The sequence below is a fragment of the Micropterus salmoides genome, unplaced genomic scaffold, assembly GCF_014851395.1.
Source record: "Micropterus salmoides isolate LMB-PRFRI ecotype aquatic unplaced genomic scaffold, ASM1485139v1 Ms_hic_scaffold_22, whole genome shotgun sequence".
NCBI lineage: Eukaryota > Metazoa > Chordata > Actinopteri > Centrarchiformes > Centrarchidae > Micropterus > Micropterus salmoides.
The window spans coordinates 5,001,340-5,025,569 of record NW_024041373.1 but is presented as its reverse complement, the minus strand read 5'-3'; the positions used below and the strand labels follow the sequence as shown (position 1 = coordinate 5,025,569).

At 40.0% G+C, this 24,230-nt stretch overlaps 1 protein-coding gene across 1 annotated transcript; it reads left to right on the top strand.

Annotated features, from left to right (window-relative positions):
* Nucleotides 1-557: 557 nt before the first annotated feature.
* On the top strand, nt 558-23,686 carry LOC119917376 (B-cadherin-like). Its single transcript, XM_038737684.1, has 18 exons — nt 558-907; nt 2,180-2,294; nt 6,882-6,970; nt 9,097-9,282; nt 10,187-10,330; nt 10,511-10,666; nt 13,349-13,493; nt 15,454-15,623; nt 16,251-16,379; nt 17,326-17,511; nt 17,711-17,955; nt 18,705-18,847; nt 19,005-19,096; nt 19,346-19,478; nt 20,509-20,727; nt 21,222-21,352; nt 22,286-22,429; nt 22,733-23,686. Exons 1-18 carry the CDS (start codon nt 857-859, stop codon nt 22,943-22,945), a joined length of 2,691 nt encoding a protein of 896 aa, XP_038593612.1. The 5' UTR covers nt 558-856; the 3' UTR covers nt 22,946-23,686.
* Nucleotides 23,687-24,230: the final 544 nt, after the last annotated feature.

Genomic DNA, 24,230 nt, shown 5'->3' with positions numbered 1-24,230 from the left:
TCCAGTCTTGCCTACTATCTGTGTATGTGACATTCTGAAATCTGTCCTGTCTCACCATTGTGAATTAGGGGAGGAACTCATATAGTTAAGTAAAAATGGGGAACCTGAAACTTCCACTGGTTTTCGAGCGCTGTTCAAGGCTGGTTTCACACTAATGGCTTGAAAGCTCTTAGGTTGGCTTCGCACTAATGACTTTACAAGTAAAAAATTGTTTTGGTCAGCAGTCCTCACCAAGGTGCATATTTTTTGGTAGCCATTCTTGATGAACAACCATGGGTGGAATCTTAATTCCCACAGCAGGGTAGCTTTTAATCGGATTCTTCTAATTCTCACCAAATATGAAGATAAGCGTTGTTAATAATATAGTGTTGTCAATTTTGCCTTGTGAGTGTGTGTGTGTGTGTGTGTGTGTGTGTGTGTGTGTGTGTGTGAGAGAGAGAGAGAGAGAGAGAGAGAGAGAGAGAGAGAGAGAGAGAGAGAGAGAGAGAAGGGGGGAGTTAGTGATACAAGGAAGTCAGACATAAAGTTTAGAATACAGCTCATTGCTGGTTAAGCACAACACTGTTAGCGTTTTGACTGTTATCTGCGGTATATCTGCTGGTTATTCATGAAGAGGAAGAAACAGAAACTATTGGTATCTGTCCTTCCAGGCGTGTTCAACCTGTATGACCATATGAGGAACACGGAAGCCGCGCACCTGTGAGCTGACGTCATACGCTGAGCGTACCTGCAGCGACGCGTCCAGCTGAACTCAGTTAGAGAAACTACCTCCAGGACACAAGACGACAGGCCGCGAAGGAATATAAACACAATTAGTTTAACCGGCGAAGAATACTTGAAGAGGATTTGCAGACAAATGGGGACCGCTCGGTTCGCGGTTTTGTTCATTCTGATTGTGGTCCTTCAGGTGAGATTTCCTGCTGTCTCTGGAACTTAACTCTTAACTTTCGAACGGCTCCGGCCATTTCTGTTCTTCACTTAAAATAACTGGTGTTTAACTTACTTAATTTACCCATTACATATGTTAACTTAGAACACTAAGATTGTTAGAAAGCTTCGTTACTTCTGACAATTTCTGAGGATAGTTTCAACCAGCTTTCTTTCTTTCAGTAAAGTCTGATTTCTATTAGTCGAGGCACTTGCCGCGGCTCCGCGCTGCATTTAACTGAACGGAAGTGGCGAGATTGGATTTAAATAAGTGCTGCTTCGTCCATGTTATAAAACTGAACTGAAGAGAAGGTGTAATGTTTTAAAGCCCTAACACACAAGGCAGCTTAAAGTGGCCGTGTGTTAGTTTGCTGCTTCTTCCCTTCGTCGACGGCTCCGGGGCTCTTCCCGGGCCTCGCCCTTGTTCCGCTGATGACGTTGTGTGCAGGTTGAATTTCAACCCAACAGGTTTCTGTTGAAACTCCAGACAGCGACACTTACTTACTTACACTTTGTTCGCACCAAATGGATTTTACCTTTTCTTGTAAGCATGTCAAATTTCTTCAACATTTAAGAACCAAAGCTTTAACAGAATCTTTATTTAAAAATGATTTTGTCTGAACCTGTCAGCGGTCATCTAGAGGTTTTTCTTAGACATCGTTTTCAGAATGACAATGATTAATGTTAGGCCTAATAGACCCAGAGTGGAGTAATTGACATCAATTTTGATAATAGGTTTACTTGTTACTTTAGAGTTGGGTGTTGCGAATTAGCAACTGCTAAAACAATATAATAAACTTACAGACATGATTATTTTCAATTTATCTAAGCAAGTTGTCTCAGTCCCTACTAAAATAAACCATTAATAATAAAAATAAACAAAGTTTGTAGCTTTTTGTTTTCATAATTTTTAAATGGAATGTCTTTTGGACATTTGTAGACCTCACCTTGTTATCTTCATACTTGTGATGGACATGTGTTTTGACATGTTATAGACCAAACTTGGAGATGAATCAAAATATTGGCAGATATATCAATAATGAACATATTTGTAAGTTGCAGTCCTAGATGGACACAATGATTCATTTACCTTGGTGAGGGATTACAATAGTTTCAAATGCTGTGTTTTCATGAACACACAGAATTGAGTTTCTTCACTACATCAGACTGAAAGTTTACTTTAGCCTGCAGTTTTCGCATGTCCCAAACATCTGGATTGTGATTAGTTTAAAGGCTGTTTTTCCTCTCTTAGGCCTCAGATTTAGTGCCTGCCGAGGAGCCAACATGTGTACCTGGATTCAAGTCAGATATGGTGACTTTCAACGTGAACCGAAAGCACCTGAATCGGAACATGAGACTGGGCAAAGGTAAGAACAATGCAGGAAGCTGGTCTCTATTGCCTAATACACACACACTGTTCATCTCCAACAGTCATTATCTTTATATAAGGATATTTAGATTGCACAACCTAGAAATAACTATTTTGTTATGGGAGCAGCTAGCCATAGATGAAATTTGATAGCTTTTGTGAAGTGCTCCTCAGATGGCCTTCTACAGATTAGCTGTTCACATTGTTCTTGCAAACAACTTCAGGTCTCAACGTGCACTGACTCTGCACATCCTGTGATGCTGCGGGGCAAAACAATGTCCCTGAGCCTGTTTTGCAGGCCTTGCTTTTCAAATGATGTCAAACACACACAGAAAATGAGCAGTTGTTTTTGTTTCAGTTTAAACTAGACTAGAACTTTAAGAAATAAATTAGGATAAGAAAATACTACGAGTTTTGCATTTTTATCAGGTCTGGAGCGGTGTTTGTTTTTTTTCTTTTCTTTCAACTGTCTCAGCAGAATATGTAACTGCTTCTGTGGTGTGGTCTATGTGTTTGTCACATCTTTGCTTGTTGTCTAACACAGGGTTAAACTGTCATGAGACTTCTGGCTTGTTCTGAGTAGCTTAAACACTTGCTTAACAACAGTTAATATTTGAAATTGAAGCTATGTAGCTAGGTATGGCGAAAGAGAATTTTGAAAAGACCTGATAACATGCAAAACAGTCCTTTTATATTTTTTTTCCCCCTCAAAGTTTTACCCTGTAGCCCTCTGAAAAATCTGAATGTCAGAGAGGTGTCTGTTGTGACCAAGAGACAGACTGAAAAAAACAAATACAGCTAAAATGACATCACTACATACCTGATTGCAGCTTGCTTCTTATCTTAGAGTAAGAGCAAACACAGGCGCTCAGACTCCACAGAAAAGCTCCTCCACATACCAGTTATCCTGTGCAGGGTCACCAGGCACTGGAGCCTATCCAGCATGCACTGGGTTACAGACAGGGGTGAACTTCATCTTCATGCTTTGACAGTCACTTGGTGTACAAGTAAAGAGATTCATTGCAGGGGTTAACGGAATACAGAGACATCAGTGTTCTATATTGTTGTTGAAACGAGACACTGCTGGTGAATAGGGTAAATAATTGAACTAATAGATATTTCCATGAAACTTTCCTAGTTGATTACTTTAAGACAATATTGTTTTGCATTACAGGTTTTCTGGAATTTTATGTCTAAATATGCAAATGAGGCAGTATCTAATGAAATATGCACTCATTTATCTATTTCAAGAACTGAAATCTGAATACTGGATTAAGTCAGGTTCAAAATTATTGTATTGTTCACATATTAGACTCAAATGTTTCTACCGATGATATTCTGGATATCTTGTTGTATTACTCCATACTAAAGTGGAGATTTCCATCTCAGAGTGAGGAAAAACTAATTTTGAGGTAACTGCCTTTGATTATTTCCATCAGGACAATTAATTTTTGTTTTACAAGTTTTCTGAAATGTTATGTTTAAACATACAAATTAGGCAGTATACTATGCCAAATTTTGGTGAAGTTAGGAGAAATCTGCACACCCAAATAGACAAACTGTAGAAAAATAAACACCTTGATGTGTATTTTAGGCAACTTCTTTCCACTACATTTACTCATTTGGAAGACACTTTTATCCAAAGCGACTTACATTTGAGGAACAACATAAGCATCAACAAAGCAGAGATCTACAACTGACAATACATATTAGTAAGAGCTCATAGCACGTATGGCATCAATGGGGTAAATACCTAGGGAAAGAAGGAAGAGTTAACAAAAAAGTGCCATCAATACAAGGTAATTGTAAGTAGATAGAAGAAGCAGAGCACAGGAAGTGCATGTTAGAGGTGTTTATAAGAAGTGTTCTTGGAAGAGATGAGTTTTCAAGACCTTCTTGAAGTTAGAGAGGGACGCTCCTGCTCTGACATGTGGTAGCTCGTTCCACCATCGTGATGTCACAGATGAGAATAGCCAGGACCGGGATTGCTTTGTGTGAAGGGATGGCAGAGCCAGGCGGCGTTCGTTAGAGGAGCGTAGCGGCCGAGAAGGAACGTAAGTTTGTATTATGGAGTTTAGGTAGATGGTGCAGACCCAGTAGTCCCTCTGTATGCAGCATTAGTGACTAGAATCTAATCTAGTCTCACTAGTCTAACATGGTATGAAAGCAAATTTTTCCAAAATCTTAAAGTGCATGAGAAAATGACGATTTTGCCTTTAGTGTCTCACCTTAAATGTAATCTGCATAAGTGTCGTCCTCTCTTTGGCCCACATATCGGGCTCTTTAGTAAAGTGAAGGGATTGGTGAGTCATGTGATTGTCACAGTCTGAATGGTCTGGTCTTTCGTTGCTTGTTTACTAGAAAATGTAGCCCATCAGTCCTGTCCTGGCAGATATTTCTTGATGCGCTATATCAGTGTGAGTTCATCCACAGCGCTGGGTCAGTCATCAGTCAGTCATTTCCTGGGTGTGTTGGTAGGTGAAGGGTCTGTGCTTCACCTGGAGAAGTAAAATCAGTTATTCTGCTTTTGAAATCACAACCTGAAAACTGCATTATTTTATTTAAGTGTTTTATTTATAAGATATGAAAAACAAACATCCCACCAGAAATAGTAATTAAAACAAATCAAAATAGTTAAATAACAAAATAATACATAAAGAAGTAATAATAATTATATACAAGACTGAAATACAGGTCGTTTCATTTTCTCAGAATGACAGTTGGATGTTCAACAATGTCTTGAACAGTGTCCTCCTTTTGAAGTGAGTAATTGTACGCTAATGTGTAATGTCATTTTGTTTAAATTAGATTTGATAAAATTTGTATAGAAAAACAGAGTTCAGGAACTGGTGTTAAAGTTTCTGTACCGACAAACTTTTTGAACGATACCCAGCCCTTGTCACTTCTATATTTTCACAACATTTGGATAAATATTTGTATCACATATGACCAAAACTCGTGCTTGGAAAGCAGTGGCTTGTGATTGTAGTTTCAATTTGGAGAAATTAAATCGTCTGCTTTCTAAATGATAAGATAATTTTAGTTTTCCTGTCATTAAATTCGGTACAGAGCCTGGTCCAGGTTAGCGCAAGAGGTTTTTGAGAATAACTTCTGTTTAGTACAGCAGCTAAAGTGCCCCAACAATTGTTTGGGAAGGAAAAAACAAACACCTGGTGTAGGTGAACTTTTGCATTGAACAATCAAATGTAGTATTGCTGCGCTGCAATGTGTTTCACGGCATGCGTACAGCTGCACAGACGGTAACTAGCTATTCTCACAACCACACGCTGAAATATGTTGTAGTTCTTCACTGAAGACGCATGCACATGCAGAGAAACGCACAAAGAGATGCTCATCTTGTAATACCTTTTAAAATACACGGACAAGGTGGATATTTTAAAGCACGGATCAGGTAACGCAGCAGTGACCACAACATTGCCGATTGTCATTCAGTACCACGGTGGTCTCGCTCAATGAAGGCAGAGCAGACAGATACAGGGGGAGAGAGAGAGAGAGACAGGTGTGTTTGAAGGGAATGCAAGGTGAGCAGATAACTGTCATTTGTGAGTAAAGCTAAAATAAGGTGGACAATTCAGTAGAATTATAATGGTGAGATCAGAAATAACAGGCTACTAGAAATAGGGTAATGTATTCTTTCAAAAATATTTTAAAATTAAAACCAAACCCTGTCCAATTCAATGGATGCCGGTCAGAAAAGCCAATGCTAAAGTGGATCCTACTAAAGAGAATTTTTCCAATAATTAAAAGTTAAAAATGTTTGTACATTCTGTCAATTATAGTTCTTAAAAAGAAAATCTGAATCTGCCAAAACCAGAATTGGCAGGTCAGACCTTTAAAAAAATAAAATATAATAATAATAATCGGTAATTGGCCAGGAAAAATGTAATCTTTCATCTCTACTACTTTGTGTAAACTGGTCACAAAAGATTGTAGCTCTCAATAACAAGACTGCATGAGGAACTAGATTAATGCGTAGTTTAACAAAGCTTCTTTCTATGTAAAAACAAAAAAACAATAGCCCTACACTTTAATAGAAGCAGAAGGTGGTAGTGTAAAATTCCTGTTGCACCAGTTTCACTGTAAATCAAGCACACTTGTGTTGTGTGTCATAGGCAGAATGAACTTGTTTTATCTGTCCACGCATCCTTAAACTCTGACTAGTTTTGAACATGCCATTCTGCTTTTTCAACTGGAGCTCCTACATCTCTTCAGACAGCAACCTGTCGTACTCATGCAGCCACTAGCGGGCGGCTTCATAATGACAGGTGAGGTGATAAAAACGGTCTAGGTTCGGTGGAATTTTGTCCCTTTGTGTCCCTCCTTCTGTTGTGTTCTGATCTGGACTGCAGCCTGTTGAATATGTACGGTGTAGCAGTTTAATCAGCATCACTGTTGCCTGGAGACCGTAATGAAATTTGAGGATATTGGTGGAGTTCTGTCTTTTGTAAAAGGATGTACATTACTTTGTTGTTACTGAATACATGTGTTTTTATTTTTTTTTATTTTAATTTTTTTTCATGTTCTGCATTTGTAACAGATACTTGTTTCTTTTGTCCAATTTCAGTGGACTTCACTGACTGCACAGACCGCACAAGATTTACTTTTACCAGTGATGACAGTCGTTTCAAAGTCCAGACGGACGGCACACTGACGGTCAGTTTAACACACTTGATTGCAAAATTACAGTTTCTAATGCTCATCTCTCCAATATCTTTCGACCCATATAGGAGTGTCAATGATTAGGGGTTTGGGTAACTATGGTTGGATACAAAGTAATAGGTTAGGTTGTGGTGTGTGTGTGTGTGTGTGTGGGGGGGGGGTTCTCTCTCTGATTAAGATGTAACACTTGCATGTTACAGTCCTATGGTTTGCTAATTGGGAAACCAACTGGATTAAAATATAAATTCTCAGCAGAGGTGGAAAGAGTACTAAAATATTGTACTTAAGTAAAAATTCATCAATGTAACAGCACTTTTACTTAAGTACAAATAAATAAAAAATTAGCTCATTTAAAATTTACTCAGAGTAAACGTAGCTTGGTTACGTTTTTAACCTTTAACTTATTATACTTATTTAATTATATCGTGCTCTTCTGTGATTTGATAAGGGCACAAAGCCAGATTTTAGTTAGTTAGATAGATACAAAGCAATGGTGCAAAACGATACGACACCTTATTGTTATGAGAAGTTTTGTGAATGTCTTTGCTTCTTTATGAAACTGTGGCAGAACAGATTACTTTGGTGGGCCGCACTGGACTAGGAAAATGTGAAAAACCGAAAGTAAAGTCATATCCCTATTTAAGCAACATTCAAATAGGTGGTAATTTTAATGGGACTTTATAGGTGTTCGCATAACTCTTATTAACATAGGCTTAAGTATAATTAACTACCAGCAGGTTGCTGGTGCCAACCAACATTAGCAATGTCATGCACCAATGTTTTTATGGTTAATTTGAGCAAAGCCTCTTACCAAACTATGAAACTCTTACCAACTACCTGTGGTACAAGTAGGGTGTGAACTACAGGGGAGGGTGGCTCCTCTTAATAAGACATGTCATGGTGTGTGTTTTTCCATTTGCTTCTAAATCTTCCGTATCGTCATGGATCATGCATAAAACAGGAGAGCCCGACTTTATCCAGCCAGAGGGCGTTCACAGCACGATGAGGCCGCTCCGTGACTTCCGCTCCCTCTCAGACAGTCAGTGATCGTTCCCTCTGGCTGGATGAAGTCCGACGCTGTTTTACGCATGATCCATGTGCTACTGCAGCTGGGGACTCTCCGTAGCAACAGTCAGTCAGTCCTGTCTGTGAGGCACGAGCAAACGTAAATTTTTTTTTTACTCAGTAATGGCTGTGATTTAAAATGTAGTACAATACTTTCAACAAAACATACTTAAGAGTAAAATTACAGATTATAAAAACAACTTACAGTACAAGTACATAAAACTACTCAATTACAGTAATGGTAATTCGTTATTTTAAGTGGTTTCAGCCAGATGTGCAATAAAAAAACACTACTTTGTAGTATGATATCCATACTGAATTCCATTCAAGATGTGGCAGCTGGGGCTGGGCAATAAAACGGTGATATTATCACAATATAATTTCCCTCAATGACAATATAATGTCCAATATATTTTTGAAATTTTATTAATTTAATAGAAATATTTTGAGGAAAGGGGACTGAAAAAAGATTTACTAATCATATTTGTTGAAAAAGATTTTATCATGATAGTTTTGAATGTTGTACCTCAGATTTGTTAAGTGTTGGTCACTTTCTGACCATAAAGATAAATTTAACCACATAATTAACTACCTGGTTTCTTCAATTTTCACTCGGGAGCAAAATTCAGCCAAACTTGTAAAAAATAATGATTTAAAATTTTTTGTGATTATCTATCAAATTATGTGAAATGTTTTTATCGTGATAACATTTTTGGCCACATCGCCCGGCCCTAGTGGCAGCTGTAGCTCTGTGGAGAGTGCATGTGTACTTTTTGTTGTCTTTTTTTTTCTTTACATGCACCACATATTACAGAGTACGGTCTAGACCTGCTCTTTTATGAAAAGCGCTGTGAGATAACTGTTGTTGTGATTTGGCGCTATATAAATAAAATTGAATTGAATATTGACCTGAGCCCATCTGAAGTTGTTGTATGCTGATTCCAAACAACTTTACCCATCCAACTCAAAGTCTTTATTTTGTCATGTAGAAAGCTTCTTAAATCAAACAGTTGCTTCTATGTTGGCCTTCGCTGATGAGTATTTTCACTCTCCAGGTAAAGAGAGAGGTTATTCTTCATGAAGGACACCAGGACTTCTTCATCCAGTCATGGGACTCGCAAGGTCGCAAAATAACTCTTCCTGTCAGAGTATTGCGCCATGGGCACCACCATGGGCACCACCACAATGTTCACCATGAAGACCACAACCATCAGGACCACCTTACTGAAGTGGACTCAAAGGTAGGATTAGAGACAATATTGAAGGGGCCTGAAGGGAGTTCCCATCCCATTTGTAGTATAAATAACTCAAAACAATCCATTTTGTGGAAAATATGCTGTGTAGGTTCGACGTGCATCAATTGTTTATCAAGTGCCTGGAACAATAAAGTCAAGTTCATTTATATAGCACATTTAAAAACGACCCCAGTGCTTTCCAGGTTCAGAATACACAACAGTAGAAAAAGTCGATGTCTATACTCAACTCTGTCTGAAGGCCAATGAATAGAGGTGGGTCTTTAGCATGTACTTGAAAATGCAGTCCGAGCAATTCTTATTTCAACAGGTAAAATATTCCAAAGATTAGCAGCAGCCACTGAAAAGGCTCAGTCACCTTTTTAACCTGGATCTGGGGACTTCGAGGAGCATCTGATTGGATGATCTCAGTGCTTTATAAGTGGTGTGAACATGTAATAGTTCTGATAAATAAGAAGGTGCCAACCCATTTATAGTTTTTAAAACAAGCAATTAAATCGTAAAATCAATCCTAAAGGACCCTATGTAGTTATACTAAGGCTCTGCACCCAGACCTGTTTTTCTTAAACAAACACTGCCCCTCTGTGGCTGTCTGTAAAGGGGCAAGCTTGTTATTGTTAGTGTTTTCATTATACTACTGTACTTGATGAATTGTTTACCATAGCGCCTATATGACACATTTTAGCACCCATTATGTTGACGCAAGAGTAGATGATTTGAAGTCTCTTCATAATCTTTGTAGATTTCTCTGTGGAAAAACATATATGATGTTCAAGAAAATACTAAGCTAATGATTAGAATAAATGGTAAAAAGACGAAACAGCTTTTCCTTAAAATCAGCTTTTGTGTTTGTTTAGATTTGGACTGACTACAAATGTGCATGTTCTTCCAGAGTGCGACTGATCCAGAGGTTCCTGTTCTGTATTTCCCCAAATCTGGTGAAGGCCTGAGGAGGAGGAAGAAGAGAGAATGGGTTATTCCTGATATCAGTGTTTCTGAGAATCACAAAGGACCCTACCCCTTGAAAATATCTCAAGTAAGAGGAACTAAACATGTAGAACATTGTAACCAGGCCACACAATTGAAATGCAACTGTATCATAATTCAAAGACCCCTGCGCCACTTCCACTGCTGTAATTACAATTCTTATATCTTTGATATATTGTAGTTATGTTGTCGGTGACGGGGGGTAACTCGGGCCTGGTGTGTTTTTCAGATCCGCTCTAGTGAAGATAAAGTAAAGAAGATCTATTACAGCATCTCTGGTCCAGGAGCTGATCAGCCTCCTGTTGGCCTTTTCACCATGGACAGAGACAATGGCAATCTGTATCTCACACAACCACTGGACAGAGAAAAACAAGACAAGTACACGGTAAGCATCCTCTCTGATTGTCTTTTACATGTATGCACTCTTTGTCCACTTTGCAGGATCAAACAGGGAGTTGTGGGAAACATCTGAACACACTTTGTTACTCCCCATTTTATGCTAAGTAAGGACCAGTCTGTCTTGCACCTGTAGTCTATGCGATCTAGTAATACAGGCGGCCAGTAAGTCCTGCCTTGACTTGGCTTATAGTGTTCACTTTTTGTTGGTGCCGTCAGAGATTGATTGATTTATTGTTCGAGATGTCCCAAGTTGATCCTAAGGATTTTATTTTCAATTCTTCAACTGTACTCTCCACACTTTGGAGTGTGTGAATTAAGCAATAGCTCACAACAGTTAAGGGGCGTTGTTCGGCTCGACGCGAAGCAACCCCGTTAAACTGATATAATAAGCAGATACCACGGCCTGAGGTGAGCTATTGCTTTTATAAAACTGTTGCCAAGTATGGAAAAAAGAAAGTAGGCCAACGGGCGCGCTTTGACTTTATTTCATCAACAAACATTGCTTTATGAATACAAAAAGTAGCTCCACCAGGCAGACGGTTGCTAAGCAACATACATCAAAGGCTAGATTGTTAGAACTGTTTATTTATATCTATTTGCAGGTTGCCATTTGTTATGCAGCCACTAAAAACTGTCCAGCGTCGGTAGATTGAATTTGGTAACGTGAGCTTAAATGATGATATGCTTGCTACTGTGTGCCGGCGGCCAGCATAGTTTGTAAAATAATAACACTTTAGTATTAAGGGCAGAATTGTGTCCCTCTTTGAGCAATAGTCTTTTGAACAGGCTATTGAAACTTGAACGTTGTTGCAATATCAAAGACATCCGGGGCGAGTAGTGGTCTGTTTGTTTTCCTGTGTGTGTGAGCGAGCAATGATCTCTCTTTCTTTTCTTATTTATTTTCTCCGCCTGTTTTAATACCAGGTGTAAATGGGGCCGAGACCAGCACAAAGCTCAGATTATAACTGGAACCCTGTTCGTCGCTGAGTGATACGAATCTGTGCTAAGAAATTCAACATCATACACATTGTACACTCACCTAAAGGATTATTAGGAACACCTGTTCAATTTCTCATTAATGCAATTATCTAATCAACCAGGACCACACCCCTAAATGCATTGAAGCAACTGCCATGTGATTGGTTAAGAAAATCTCCTGAACTCCAAACTGAATGTCAGAATGGGAAAGAAAGGTGATTTAAGCAATTTTGAGCGTGGCATGGTTGTTGGTGCCAGACGGGCTGGTCTGAGTATTTCACAATCTGCTCAGTTACTGGGATTTTCACGCACAACCATTTCTAGGGTTTACAAAGAATGGTGTGGAAAAGGGAAAAACATCCAGTATGCGGCAGTCCTGAGGACGAAAATGCCATCCATCATGCCTTGTTACCACTGTGCAGGCTGCTGGTGGTGGTGTAATGGTGTGGGGGATGTTTTCTTGGCACACTTTAGGCCCCTTAGTGCCAATTGGGCATGGTTTAAATGCCACGGCCTACCTGAGCATTGTTTCTGACCATGTCCATCCCTTTATGGCCACCATGTACCCATCCTCTGATGGCTACTTCCAGCAGGATAATGCACCATGTCACAAAGCTCCAATCATTTCAAATTGGTTTCTTGAACATGACAATGAGTTCACTGAACTAAAATGGCCCCCACAGTCACCAGATCTCAACCCAACAGAGCATCTTTGGGATGTGGTGGAACGGGAGCTTCGTGCCCTGGATGTGCATCCCACAAATCTCCATCAACTGCAAGATGCTATCCATCAATATGGGCCAACATTTCTAAAGAATGTTTTCAGCACCTTGTTGAATCAATGCCACGTAGAATTAAGGCAGTTCTGAAGGCGAAAGGGGTCAAACACAGTATTAGTATGGTGTTCCTGATAATCCTTTAGGTGAGTGTATATGCTCATTATATCACTACTATGAACCAATCAGATTGCTTGATTTGAGCTACCCGTTTTATAATGTTAAATTATTTTAATTCTACGGGATATCTATTTCTCTGCTGACTCAGTTAAGAATCAGAATTGAACGTAGAGTAGCTACCAATGAACAAATGTGTACTAATCAGCACAATTGGAGATGTTTGTTCAGAACATTCAATTTTATTTATATAGCGCCAAATCACAACAGTTATCTCACAGCGCTTTTCATAAAAGAGCAGATCTAGACCGTACTCCATGATGCTATTTACAGAAGCCCAACAGTTCCCACCAAGAGCAGCACTAGGCGACAGAGGCAAGGAAAAACTTCCTTTTAAGAGGCAGAAACCTCGAGCAGAACCATGGCTCAGGGTGGGCGGCCATCTGCCTCCACCGGTTGGGGTGAAGGGGGGGTGGGGGGGGAGAGGGCAGGAGAGGAACAGAGAAAAAGAGAGGGGAGGGAGGCAGCCTACACAATATACACACAGAGGTACAGACAGTGGTCTGTTGTTCAGTTAGTCTTTAAAGCCAGCATATATCATTGTAGTTCCAAACATTCACCCTGTTGGTACTTTGCTCATTCAGAAAACAGTTGCTGTGCACAGACACTAAATGTCAGATTTAGTGGTGGGAATGTGTGTGTCACCCTTGTGCATGCTCTAGTGATGTATGAAAGAGTTTCATGGGTTATTTTTGCATTTGCAGTTTTATAATACAAATGTGTTTGTCTGTGTGCAGTTTCAAGCGCATGCTGTGGCAGATGGTGCAGGAAAGGCTGAGTCCCCAATGAATATTACAGTGAATGTAATTGACCAGAACGACAACAAACCTATTTTCACTCAAGACACTTACCGGGAAAATGTTGCTGAGTCCTCACCAAAAGGTACTGTATGTCAGTGGATCTTATTTAAGCCTGAAAAAGATGGCTGACGCTGTTCAACTGCATTGCAAGATTCAAAAGCAAGTCACAGCTGCCAAGGAATTTTCCCAAGCTTTGATAGTCAAATCCAGGACCTGTTCCAACACATTGTGGCCAATTCAGATTTATTTATTTTCCTGACCTGCTGGTCAAATTTTTACCATTTATTTTCTAGGAACTATAGTTGACAGCATAAACAGACATTTCTGTAATGTTTCTTTAATTATTTCTCTATTGGGATCTCCATTAGCGGTGAGTATTGTTTGACAATGTTGTATCCAGGGCCCAGTTGTTCAAAAGTAATCTGATCAGATTCCGGCTATTGGATCAAATCTTGAAAATGGGTTGTTTAAAAGAAAAACAGTATCCTGAAATTGGATCAGATCACCTAATCCAATCCTGGTTTTGATCTGGATCAAACCTTCAGTTTGTGCTGGTTTTTTTGAGTATTATCCTGATCGCAACAGAAGGGTGGATTCAGGAGCAAAATGTCTAAATGTTCCAAATAATACAACATTTTTATCATGTAGTAGCCTTTATACACACTTATTTATATTTTCCACTTGATTTGTTTCTACTTAAGTGATAAAGTAGACCTTACCTCTTAAGCTATTCAGTACAGTTAGTTAGGAAAAAATAATCCCAGTTATTGCACGTCCAGTCAGTCCCTCATTCTGAGATCGCCTCCTAAAGCTAAAAGCTGCTCTCTAAATGATCTTTAGTTTAACTTGGACTTAACTTTAAATTGGACATTAAGACTTGCTCAAACACATGCTCAAAATATCCACTGTGTATCTGTGAATAATTAGTTTTTTCTTATGTGTCGTGGATCAGATGGTGTGACTGTTTAAAGTAATTGAAAATGTGGTGTTTATTGTGCATATTCTGTCTTTTCACACTGGCAGTTCCTACCAGTCGGCCGAAGATTGAAGATGTAAATTGAAAAACATGAATGTGCACTTCTGAAGTTGGAGCTCTCATTAAGCCAAAGCCCCCTATTGTTGTAGAGGGCAATGGTGTGTCAAATTGCAAAATCAAACAACTTTGCACACTACTTGATCCTTATTACTCATCTGGAAATTGTCTAAATGTAAATGCTCTGTATTTGTATAGCCCACTTAAAGTGCTTTTACACAACATCACATTCACCATTCACACACTGAGCCTAAGTTCTCAAAAAGAAACTAACATTCATACACCGGAACAGCCACCAGGGGCAATTTGGGGTTCAGTATCTTGGCCAAGGACACTTCAGGACACGACAGGCAGGCGGGGATTATTGTTCTGTCATTAGTTAGTCAGTCTTTGGTTAGCAGTCATTGCTTGACACTGTTTTTTTATTTTGAAGTGATTTAGTCCACCATATGAGGGGAAATAAACCAATATTTTACATAATAAACATCTAGCTATTTTGGGTCAGATGTCAATCATGGTCTAAAAAAATCTACAGAGAAGTCTTAAAAAGTAAGGAATTTTGAAATTGAAAATATATAGGAACTTTGCCTACAAAAAACTTTTGTCGTCATACACTTGGCCCTGCATGACCCAGGTCAATTTTGTAAAACCCCTCTGAAAAGCTAGTGTAGGACTTTTGTGTATTATATAATGCTCACCAAACAAGTTCACACAATGCTATTTAAGCCCATCACTGCCAGGTAAATGTCAACATTCCCGCACTGGCAAAGCAGTAGTGAAGTGTTTTATGCCAACCAGCAGTGATTGGTTTGGCAGAGCTGACGTGTGAGCAATATAGCCACAGCAGTAACTCAGAGCCTGTAGGTCTGAGGCATGTGTCTACAATGTTGTGTAATTAGTCTCACTGTCAGAAGGGAGACAAAAGTGCTCAGAATACTGTGAGAAGCCCATGTACTTCATTTTGACTTCTGTTCTTAATTTCTTTAACTTCTGACTTGTCTGTCTCCAGATTTTGAGGTCATTAAAGTTGTGGCTGAAGATCTTGATGACTCAAGTACTAACAACGCAGATCTCCGCTACCGTATTATGAGCCAGCTGCCAGCAAATCCTCCTGACCTGTTTGCCATCAATGCAAACACTGGAGTCATCAGAGTTGATGGCATTGGGCTAGATAGAGAAGTAAGGCTTTGAAAATGTAGTTCACCTGTCTTAGCGTGCTTTCACAGCTAAACAATTGGAATGATCTGTTTTTTGGCGACTTTGGAGCTGACAAACACAGCAGACACATACAGGGAGGGCCCACCGCTATTGTAAACTAAAGGTGGTGAGATTTAAAAAATTCAGGGATTGTCAAACGTTACCTAGCTCATTTCAGATTTATTTGAAAAAAGGGCTCAAGTTGTGACACAATGAGAGATGGGATATAATCAGAGCGCATAAACAAGACTGCTCTGTACTCATTAGAAATCAAAGAGATCCAGCAATACTGCCGTTAAGAAGAGCTGTCTGTAGTTTATAATATCAATCTTCATAATGTCAAATCTGGATTGCAGTCAAAGACCAATGTCCCCAAGTTTAGGGACACACAATACTACTATGATCAATCACATCAGGCTGGCATAGATTTGGGGTTTTATCCCCAGTTTGAAGGCAGTGTCTTGAAAGTGCACATTTACTCAAATGTTGAAATTTAAAGCAGAAGTTCATGAATGCATTCTGTCCCACTCTGTCATAACAGAGTCTGTAAAATGGCAGCAATATGTTGAGTCTTCCAGTTGAGTTAATTCATTGTTTCTCTTCTAACAGAGCAACCCAGAGTACATACTGGTGGTCCAAGCAGCAGACATGCAGGGAGAAGGGCTGACTGGACAAGCAAAAGTAATCCTTACTGTCACAGATAGCAATGACAATGCTCCAGCCTTCACTCAGTCCTCTGTAAGTACCGTACTCCGTAAGTACAACATACTTGTGTCCATGGGGCTGTGGTTTGAAGTGTCCCTTCCAAAAACGCAACAGAAATATTATTAGTGTTTTAAAAAGTACTGTAATTTCCATTTGTATCTGTCACAATTGACCCTTCGCTAAGCCATGCCCTTAGTTACTGTTAAGGCCAAACTGTTGGCAGCTGCACCTGTCTGTTACTTCACTCCCTGGAGAAATATATTGTTTAATATTGTACTGTTTTGGGAAAAGCGATCTCAGAAAGAAGCAGACATTTTTGCAGTTGTGGTGTTCATTTGAAGGTTGTATTCAGGCTGTCAAACTGAAGTGGGGGAAAAAAAATAAAGACAGAAGCTAAAGCCTACAATTCACAGTAAAAGTGAACCACAATGGGCACAATGATGGTAAGGATCAACCCTGTTCCTGTAAAGCTGGGTAGGTCTCTTCGACCAAAACAACTCCTTGCATTAGTCAATGGAGCACAGCCATAGTTAGTGTGCTATACTGCACTGTGATTGGCCAGCTGTGCATTTGCGGCGTGGCTTACGCCACAAGTTTCTTTTGCGGTGAGTCAGTTATGCTCATCCTGCATAACTGCATAAATGAAGCACAAGAACATAAAGCTCCACAGTAACTCTGGACTAGCAAAAGGTCATTGCCAACTTTAGGGCAACAACTGGTTTGCTAGAAAAGTTAGCTCACACAATAACTTTTGGTCAAGTAAGATGGTCGTGTTACTTGGTAGTTAAGTAGGACTGGATCGGTGTTTCTGTCAGTGATCAAATAATTGGCTTAAAGTTAATGAACTGCATGATAACAGACCATGCAATGAAGGCTACAGTTGAGGATTTATTCTAGTTATCAAACAGCCTTTTCTCCAGTTTTTGTTGTCGGTTTTTCACTCACACACCTTTTAACACATCCCCTGCATTCTCCCCAGTATAACGCAACAGTTGATGAAAACAAAGCAGGCGCTCAGCTCGTTGTGATGTTGGTAACCGATGGTGATGAACCGCATACCCCAGCTTGGAACGCCAAGTTCAAAATTGTCAGTGGTGATCCCGGAGGACTTTTCTCTGTGCCAACAGGGATTAACAAAAATGAAGGAATCCTTTCTACTGCCAAGGTAGGAAGAAATCAGGAGTTCTCAAATAAGCCATGATATTCAAGATATGTCAAATGTTTTATTTATAGATTGATTTAATAATTATAGCTTTTCTCTGACTTTTTCCAGTTTCTTAAATGGCAATCACTGTTACTAATCAAGTTAAAACACAAAGATTTAGAAGGAATTTGGGCTTGTGCTTTTCTTTCCATCCAACCAGGGTCTTGACTTTGAGAAGACCAGCAGGCACGTTCTGTTGGTTGAAGTGGTGAATGAGGTTCCTTTTGCTGTCCCTCTGTCCACTGCCACCGCCACAGTGGTGGTGACTGTGCGGGACGTCAATGAAGCGCCAATCTTTGACCCAACAGAGAAGGTCGTGTCCAAACCAGAGGACCTCGCTGTGGACAGTGATGTGGTGCAGTACACCGCTTCTGATCCAGACACTGCACGCCAACAGAAAGTCATGTAAGAGCAAACCCTGATGAACCATGTTATTATGAACAATGTATTTAATCACAGGATTGTTTAGGTGACCCCTTAAGGGCTTCAAAGAGTGATTGAAATAAATAAATCTAATGGAAACAAAAGTGCAAAAAGGATTTACAGTCTTACTAGTTGTCTTGTAAAATATAGTAAATCTTTTTTTTGTACCATTAGCTTTTCTCCAACATATCGCATGTTCTGTTAGACAAGAGTAAGATGTTGTTCCTGCTGAAAACTGCTCAGAGGACCTGCTCAAGCTGGTGGAATCGGTGATAGAAACCACTCACATGTGCGTGTCATGTTCTGCTGGCCCACAGTCGGCATCAGTGAACACTCATTCACTGTTTTTATTTGGAATAACTTTGCTTTAGAAGTTGAATCAGAGGATTCACCTGATAATAATGACTCATATAATAATAAAATGGATCATGGGTAAATTCTGTAATCACTGTAAGTGCAGCCGCCATATTGATAAATGTTCTGTGTGTGTTTAAGTGTGGCTGCTAGATAGACTTTTGAGCATTTAGGCAAAGGGAAAAGTGAAACATGAAATGTCTGTAGCTTAAATTCATCCCATGTGCAAGCAAATCACAAAGAACACATTTAGAATATAGTAAATATCAACTGAATGTTGTTCAAATGGCCCAGACTCTGTGTCCCCTCATGGAGCGTGTTTGTTGTAATCGGCTCACTTGCATAGCATCTTTCTGTGATTATTTTCTTTTATCCAGGTATAAAATAATTAGAGACCCTGCAGGCTGGCTGACCGTGGCCAAAGAAACAGGTCTGATTAAGGTGAAAAGCCTCATGGACAGAGAGTCCACCTTTGTCAGCAACAACAAATACACAGCACTCATTGGTGCATATGACAACGGTAGGTGGGAGCCAAGACTTACACTTATACACACTGATTATCAGCACTGCTTTAGGGCCAAAAAGCTATCTAAATATGAATTTTATCTTGCTGTGATGGTTTTTTAGCTTCACTAGAACTGAGTGTATTTTGTTCTCCTGATGTGTCATCTCACCAGATGAAGTCCCTGCCACAGGAACTGGTACTCTAGTGATCCAGCTTGAAGATGTCAATGACAATGCACCCACCATTGAGGAACGCAAAATCAAGGTGCATCTCCTTTCCCAAACACTTCAGTCATCATGTTTTGAGCGAGTGTAACGCAGATGAAATTTAAAATGGACATGTTTTGGATGAATGATGTGATGGGTGGGATTTAAAATATACTAATCTTCAAGATGTGACAAAATGAAGTTAAATCAATTCATTTCTAACTTCAGAGGAAAAAGTAAGCAAAAGCCACTGGTGTGCAGTAATATGAAGAGCATAAACAAGGACTTGAATCAAATGTTTTTCCAGGTGTGTAACAAGAACTCAGCTCCTCATCTGCTGACGGTAACGGATAAAGATGGACCGGGCTTTGGTGCTCCGTACAGCGTCTCTCTACAGGGCTCATCAAAGACCAACTGGACTGCTCGGATGAACGACTCAAGTATGTACACTATTAATACATGACTCAATATCAAATGTTTCCTGCTCCCCGGAGAAGTTATTTTGTGCTTTAAATAATTTTTAGCTGACGCTTTTTATCCAAAGCGACTTTCAGTTGTAATAAATGTCAGAGGTCACACGCTTCTGGAGCAACTAAGAGGTTAAGTTTCTTGCTCAGGGACACATTGGTAGATTGAACCCGGGTCTCTCACACAATGTGTCTTTTCAACTGCACCATCACCACCATGAGCTGCACTTGGCCACTGTTGCATTGAAAAACTCCATCAGGGTAGACCGAGAGAAGCAGCATTTCTGTCAAAATACTGTTGGAAACAGACAAAGGCTATGTTCACACTGCAGGCCAATGTGACCCAAATCCGATTTATGCCGATGTGTGACTCAGATTTGATCTTTTTATGATAGTGTGAGAATTAATGCAACTTTGACGTCACTCTAGAGCAGCTGTCATTATTATACATGCGGCTCTCTTCCTCCTCCTACCTCAAGTCACAAGTCCCTCCCCTAGAGGGGGACAAGAGTAAGATGTTGTTCCTGCTGAAAACTGCTCAGAGGACCTGCTCAAGCTGGTGGAATCGGTGATAGAAACCACTCACATGTGCGTGTCATGTTCTGCTGGCCCACAGTCGGCCTGGACCGGGCCCTAGAGGGGGAGGGACTTGTGGGCCAGTTGCGTTGACAGCTCCAGAAACTGTAAACAGGAAGTTGTGAACACATTCAGGAGAAATGTGACCCGTGAGTCTCCCGTGAGCAAACCGGAGCTGTGTTGCTCCTTGTTTACTTCTGTAGCCTGCAACAGTGTGCTTGCATGTGACGTTGTGGCGTTCTTCTGCGCATGATCACTTTCAGGCCGCGGACAGTTCACACTGGAGTCTGATATGGGCCGCATTTAAACAGTTATATGAATTGTCAAACAAAATTGGATCTGGAGGGGAAAAAATGAATTGAACGTAGCCAAAATGACTAACTCGAGCACTGCATGGGTTGTTATGTAACTGTTCCTTTTGTTGCAGAAACTAGCATCATCCTGACTTTAACCAGTCAGCTGGCCAGTGGAGAGTACACTGTGGTCCTGAGGGTTTCAGACAACATGGGTATGGAGCAGGACAACATGGTCCAGGCCGAAGTGTGTGACTGCTCTGGAGAAGATGTCACCTGTGATAGCCGTGTAATAGGTGGCACCGACCTGCCAGCAATCCTGGGGATATTGGGAGGCATCCTGTTGCTGCTCAGTAAGTCTGATATTTGATTTTAATTTAAATATGAAAAGACGCTTATTATAATTCCAGGGACTGGAGATGTAAATAAATTGTAACTTGGAAGCCAAGGAGTAGAACCTTGTAAGATACTTTTTTCATAGCTCACGAGGTTCAGACCAGCTGTAGGTAGTTTTAAGGCCAGTGCACTAGAATTTTTTTTTTTGGGGGGGGGACTATTTTCAGTAGTGGATTAATCCACATTTGGTATTTCTAGTGGTATTTCTAGTTTCTAGCGGTGGCACTGAGTCCAAATAAACTACAGTGTGTGTTAATGGTGATGAAGGAACATGTCACTCTATGATACACACATACTACTTATTAGTTGGATAAATCACCTTTGTTTACAAGTAATTTAAATGAATCCAGTAGTGATTATGGTGAACTCTGCAGACAGTCTCATGTCCTGTTTGGACATGTCGTGACTCGTGTGGCTGTGTTGTAATAAGCTCTGTGCTCTGTATGTTCAGTGCTGGTGTTGCTGCTGCTGCTGTTTGCGAGAAGAAGAAGAGTAGAGAAGAAGGAGCCTCTACTGCAGGACGACGATATCAGAGACAACATCTACTACTACGATGAAGAGGGGGGCGGAGAGGACGATCAGGTAAATTTAGACAGGTTTGGACTGATTCCTTTAAGATTCGGCTCAATCAGACTGTTATCATACAGTTGAGATAATCAAGGCAGTACATCAAAGTCAGGAGCAGAAAACATTTCAACTGATGTTGAAGCGCATGTTTAAAGCAGCCAGAGTCGAGCAGCGCTGCTGGTCAGCACTCAGTTTGTGCCAAGTCTGATGTTTACCAACTTGACATATTATAACATGAGTAGATCATCAGTTCCTCAGATCAGATGGTGGTTTTAATGAAAGCACCACCTCTGCACAGTCATTTTTTTTGATGGGGGGAAGTCTGCTCAGAGTTGAGTTGGTGCCTTATTGATTAGTTATAGTGAGTAGGAGATGATTAATTATGACCCTTTATCACAGTGAGTGAATCTCAACCATAACTAAATACATTTATTACTTCAAGCTAAATGTCACATGTAAAGGCTGTTTTTTTTTATGCAAAGCATGACAATGGACAGGGGTCCAAGTATTCAAAACCCTATTTATTTTATTCATTCATGATATTGTAACATTATCATTGTAAGAAACACATTGGCAGTTTTCCACATTTTTGGTAGTTGAGATGCATAAAGTTTACTGTTGATGCATAATAATCTGTAAGGTAACCACAGTGGAGATATAGTTCACTCTCACATGTAGTGGAGTAGAAGTAGAAAGCATCAGTTGTAATTCTTTTAAGTACACGTACCTCTACTAAATGTAATCGACAGTCAACATGATTATATACCATTGCCAAATAAAATGTCTGCCAGAGGAGTATGGGTGGCAGACAATGAGTAGATTAACAGCAGGAGACGGAGGCAGAATACCGTACGTTCCATATAAAGATGTCAATACCACATTACATTTATTGTTGAAATGCACAGACGGATTGTTAAAATGAAAGCTACTAAATCTGTTCTCCATCAGGACTATGATCTGAGTGTTCTGCACCGTGGTCTGGACAACCGGCCTGAGGTGTTCAGGAACGATGTGGTGCCCAACTTCATGCCAGCTCCTATGTACCGGCCTCGCCCTACCAACCCGGAGGAAATCGGCAACTTCATTGATGATGTGAGTCAAATATATTGTAAAGTGTTTGAAATCACAAATGATCCCATTTTTCCAAATTTAGTATTCGAAATTCTGCACTAGTGTTTTTTTTTTTGTTTTTTTTTTTGTGTTTTTTTCAAACATCTCCCTGTGAAAGTATTTCACTTTTATTTAAATGCTTTGAGTCATCTTATCAGAGTAAACACAAAGATTTTCTTCACTTTATTATGGTCAGCACTATCTCAATCCCAGTTGCTTGTTTATTTGTTTAGTTTGAGTTGTGTAAAATGAGAACATACAGTATATCCTCTGTTTGTCTCTCAGAACCTGAAAGCAGCTGACAACGACCCGACCGCACCCCCCTATGACTCCCTGCTGGTGTTTGACTATGAAGGAGGCGGCTCTGACGCAGGAAGCCTCTCCTCTCTGAACTCGTCGAGCAGCGGAGACCAGGACTACGACTGTCTCAGTGAATGGGGACCCCGCTTCAAGAAACTGGCCGACATGTACGGAGGAGGAGACGACGACATGCTGTAAATTTACCAAAGAACACTATGGATGAACGTACGGCTGCGTGGCCGTTAGATTAAGAAATGAATGCATCCCAGAGAAAGTAGTCAGACATCCATAGGCCCACAGGTGTTTTTTTTTTTTCTGTGTGGTTGTGGTTTACCTTTCAGTGCAGTCCTATTAGCAGCAAACAGCCACTGCTCAGAAGCCAAAGAATAAGGTGTTGTCTTTTTTGTATATATCCCCATTTTGAATGGTTAATCTGTCTGCCTGTCTTACAGACTGATGTGGTTCCAGAACTCACTGAACAGAAAATACACAAAGTATCATCAGTCTGTTGATTTTATTTCTTTAGGGTATATTTTAGCCTGCATTATAGCTTACTGGGTGACACTGGACATGCACACAGATGGTTGCAGATGCACTGGTAACGTTTGTGTTATTGTGGCAATATATGGTACTTGACATTCTGTGTTTAGTTTTTTTTTTTTGTAGACTTTGTACTACTTCATTTAAATTTCATTGTTTTGTGTTTGAGGAAGGAAATTCTAAATGAGAGGGTTAAAATCCAGGTTGCCAGCCAACGCCACATCACCCTCTGAGGGTCAATGTGTTATCAAATGCTTTTTAAAATGTTTAAGTGTCTGTTCAGTTGACGTCTTTATCACTTTGTAATGTCAAACACAGTTTGCTGTTGCATCCAAAGGTACTTTATTACAACCGCTTTGTTAACTTAGAATTTTTTATAAAGTTATCTTAATACAATTATGGATTTGTGCATGTTTTTATTTCAACAGAACATTAGACATCCAAAATTTATACAGTGACAGAACCAGAATTGTGGTGTCCACTCATGTAAATCTACACACACGACTCCAGCGTCCCTCTCCCCCTGATGTTTATCTTTCAGCACAGAAGATGAGCATGCAGGGGGGCGTCACCTTTATGTGGAAGTCACAACTGTCATTCTGGGTGGCAAGCATGCATCTAGCGTCACACTTTCACAGGCGGGGAACAAACAGTAAAATACGGTTAAAATGGGTAAAGAGCTGTTGTGCAACCAACAATCTATTCAGAAACGGCTACGGCAAATGTTTTTACCCAACACAATATCCACACAATCAAAAACAGTAAAGGCGGTAGTGCTACAGAAAATGATTAAAACTTGTCATGATGGCAATATTATTGAAATTGTACCAACGGCTGTTAAGGAGGAACATGAGGGCAGCAGAAAGCCTCTAACCACAGATCCAGAAACACCTGCAGAAAGCGACAGGAGCAGAGAGGAGAGGGACGAAAAGGCACAAAACTA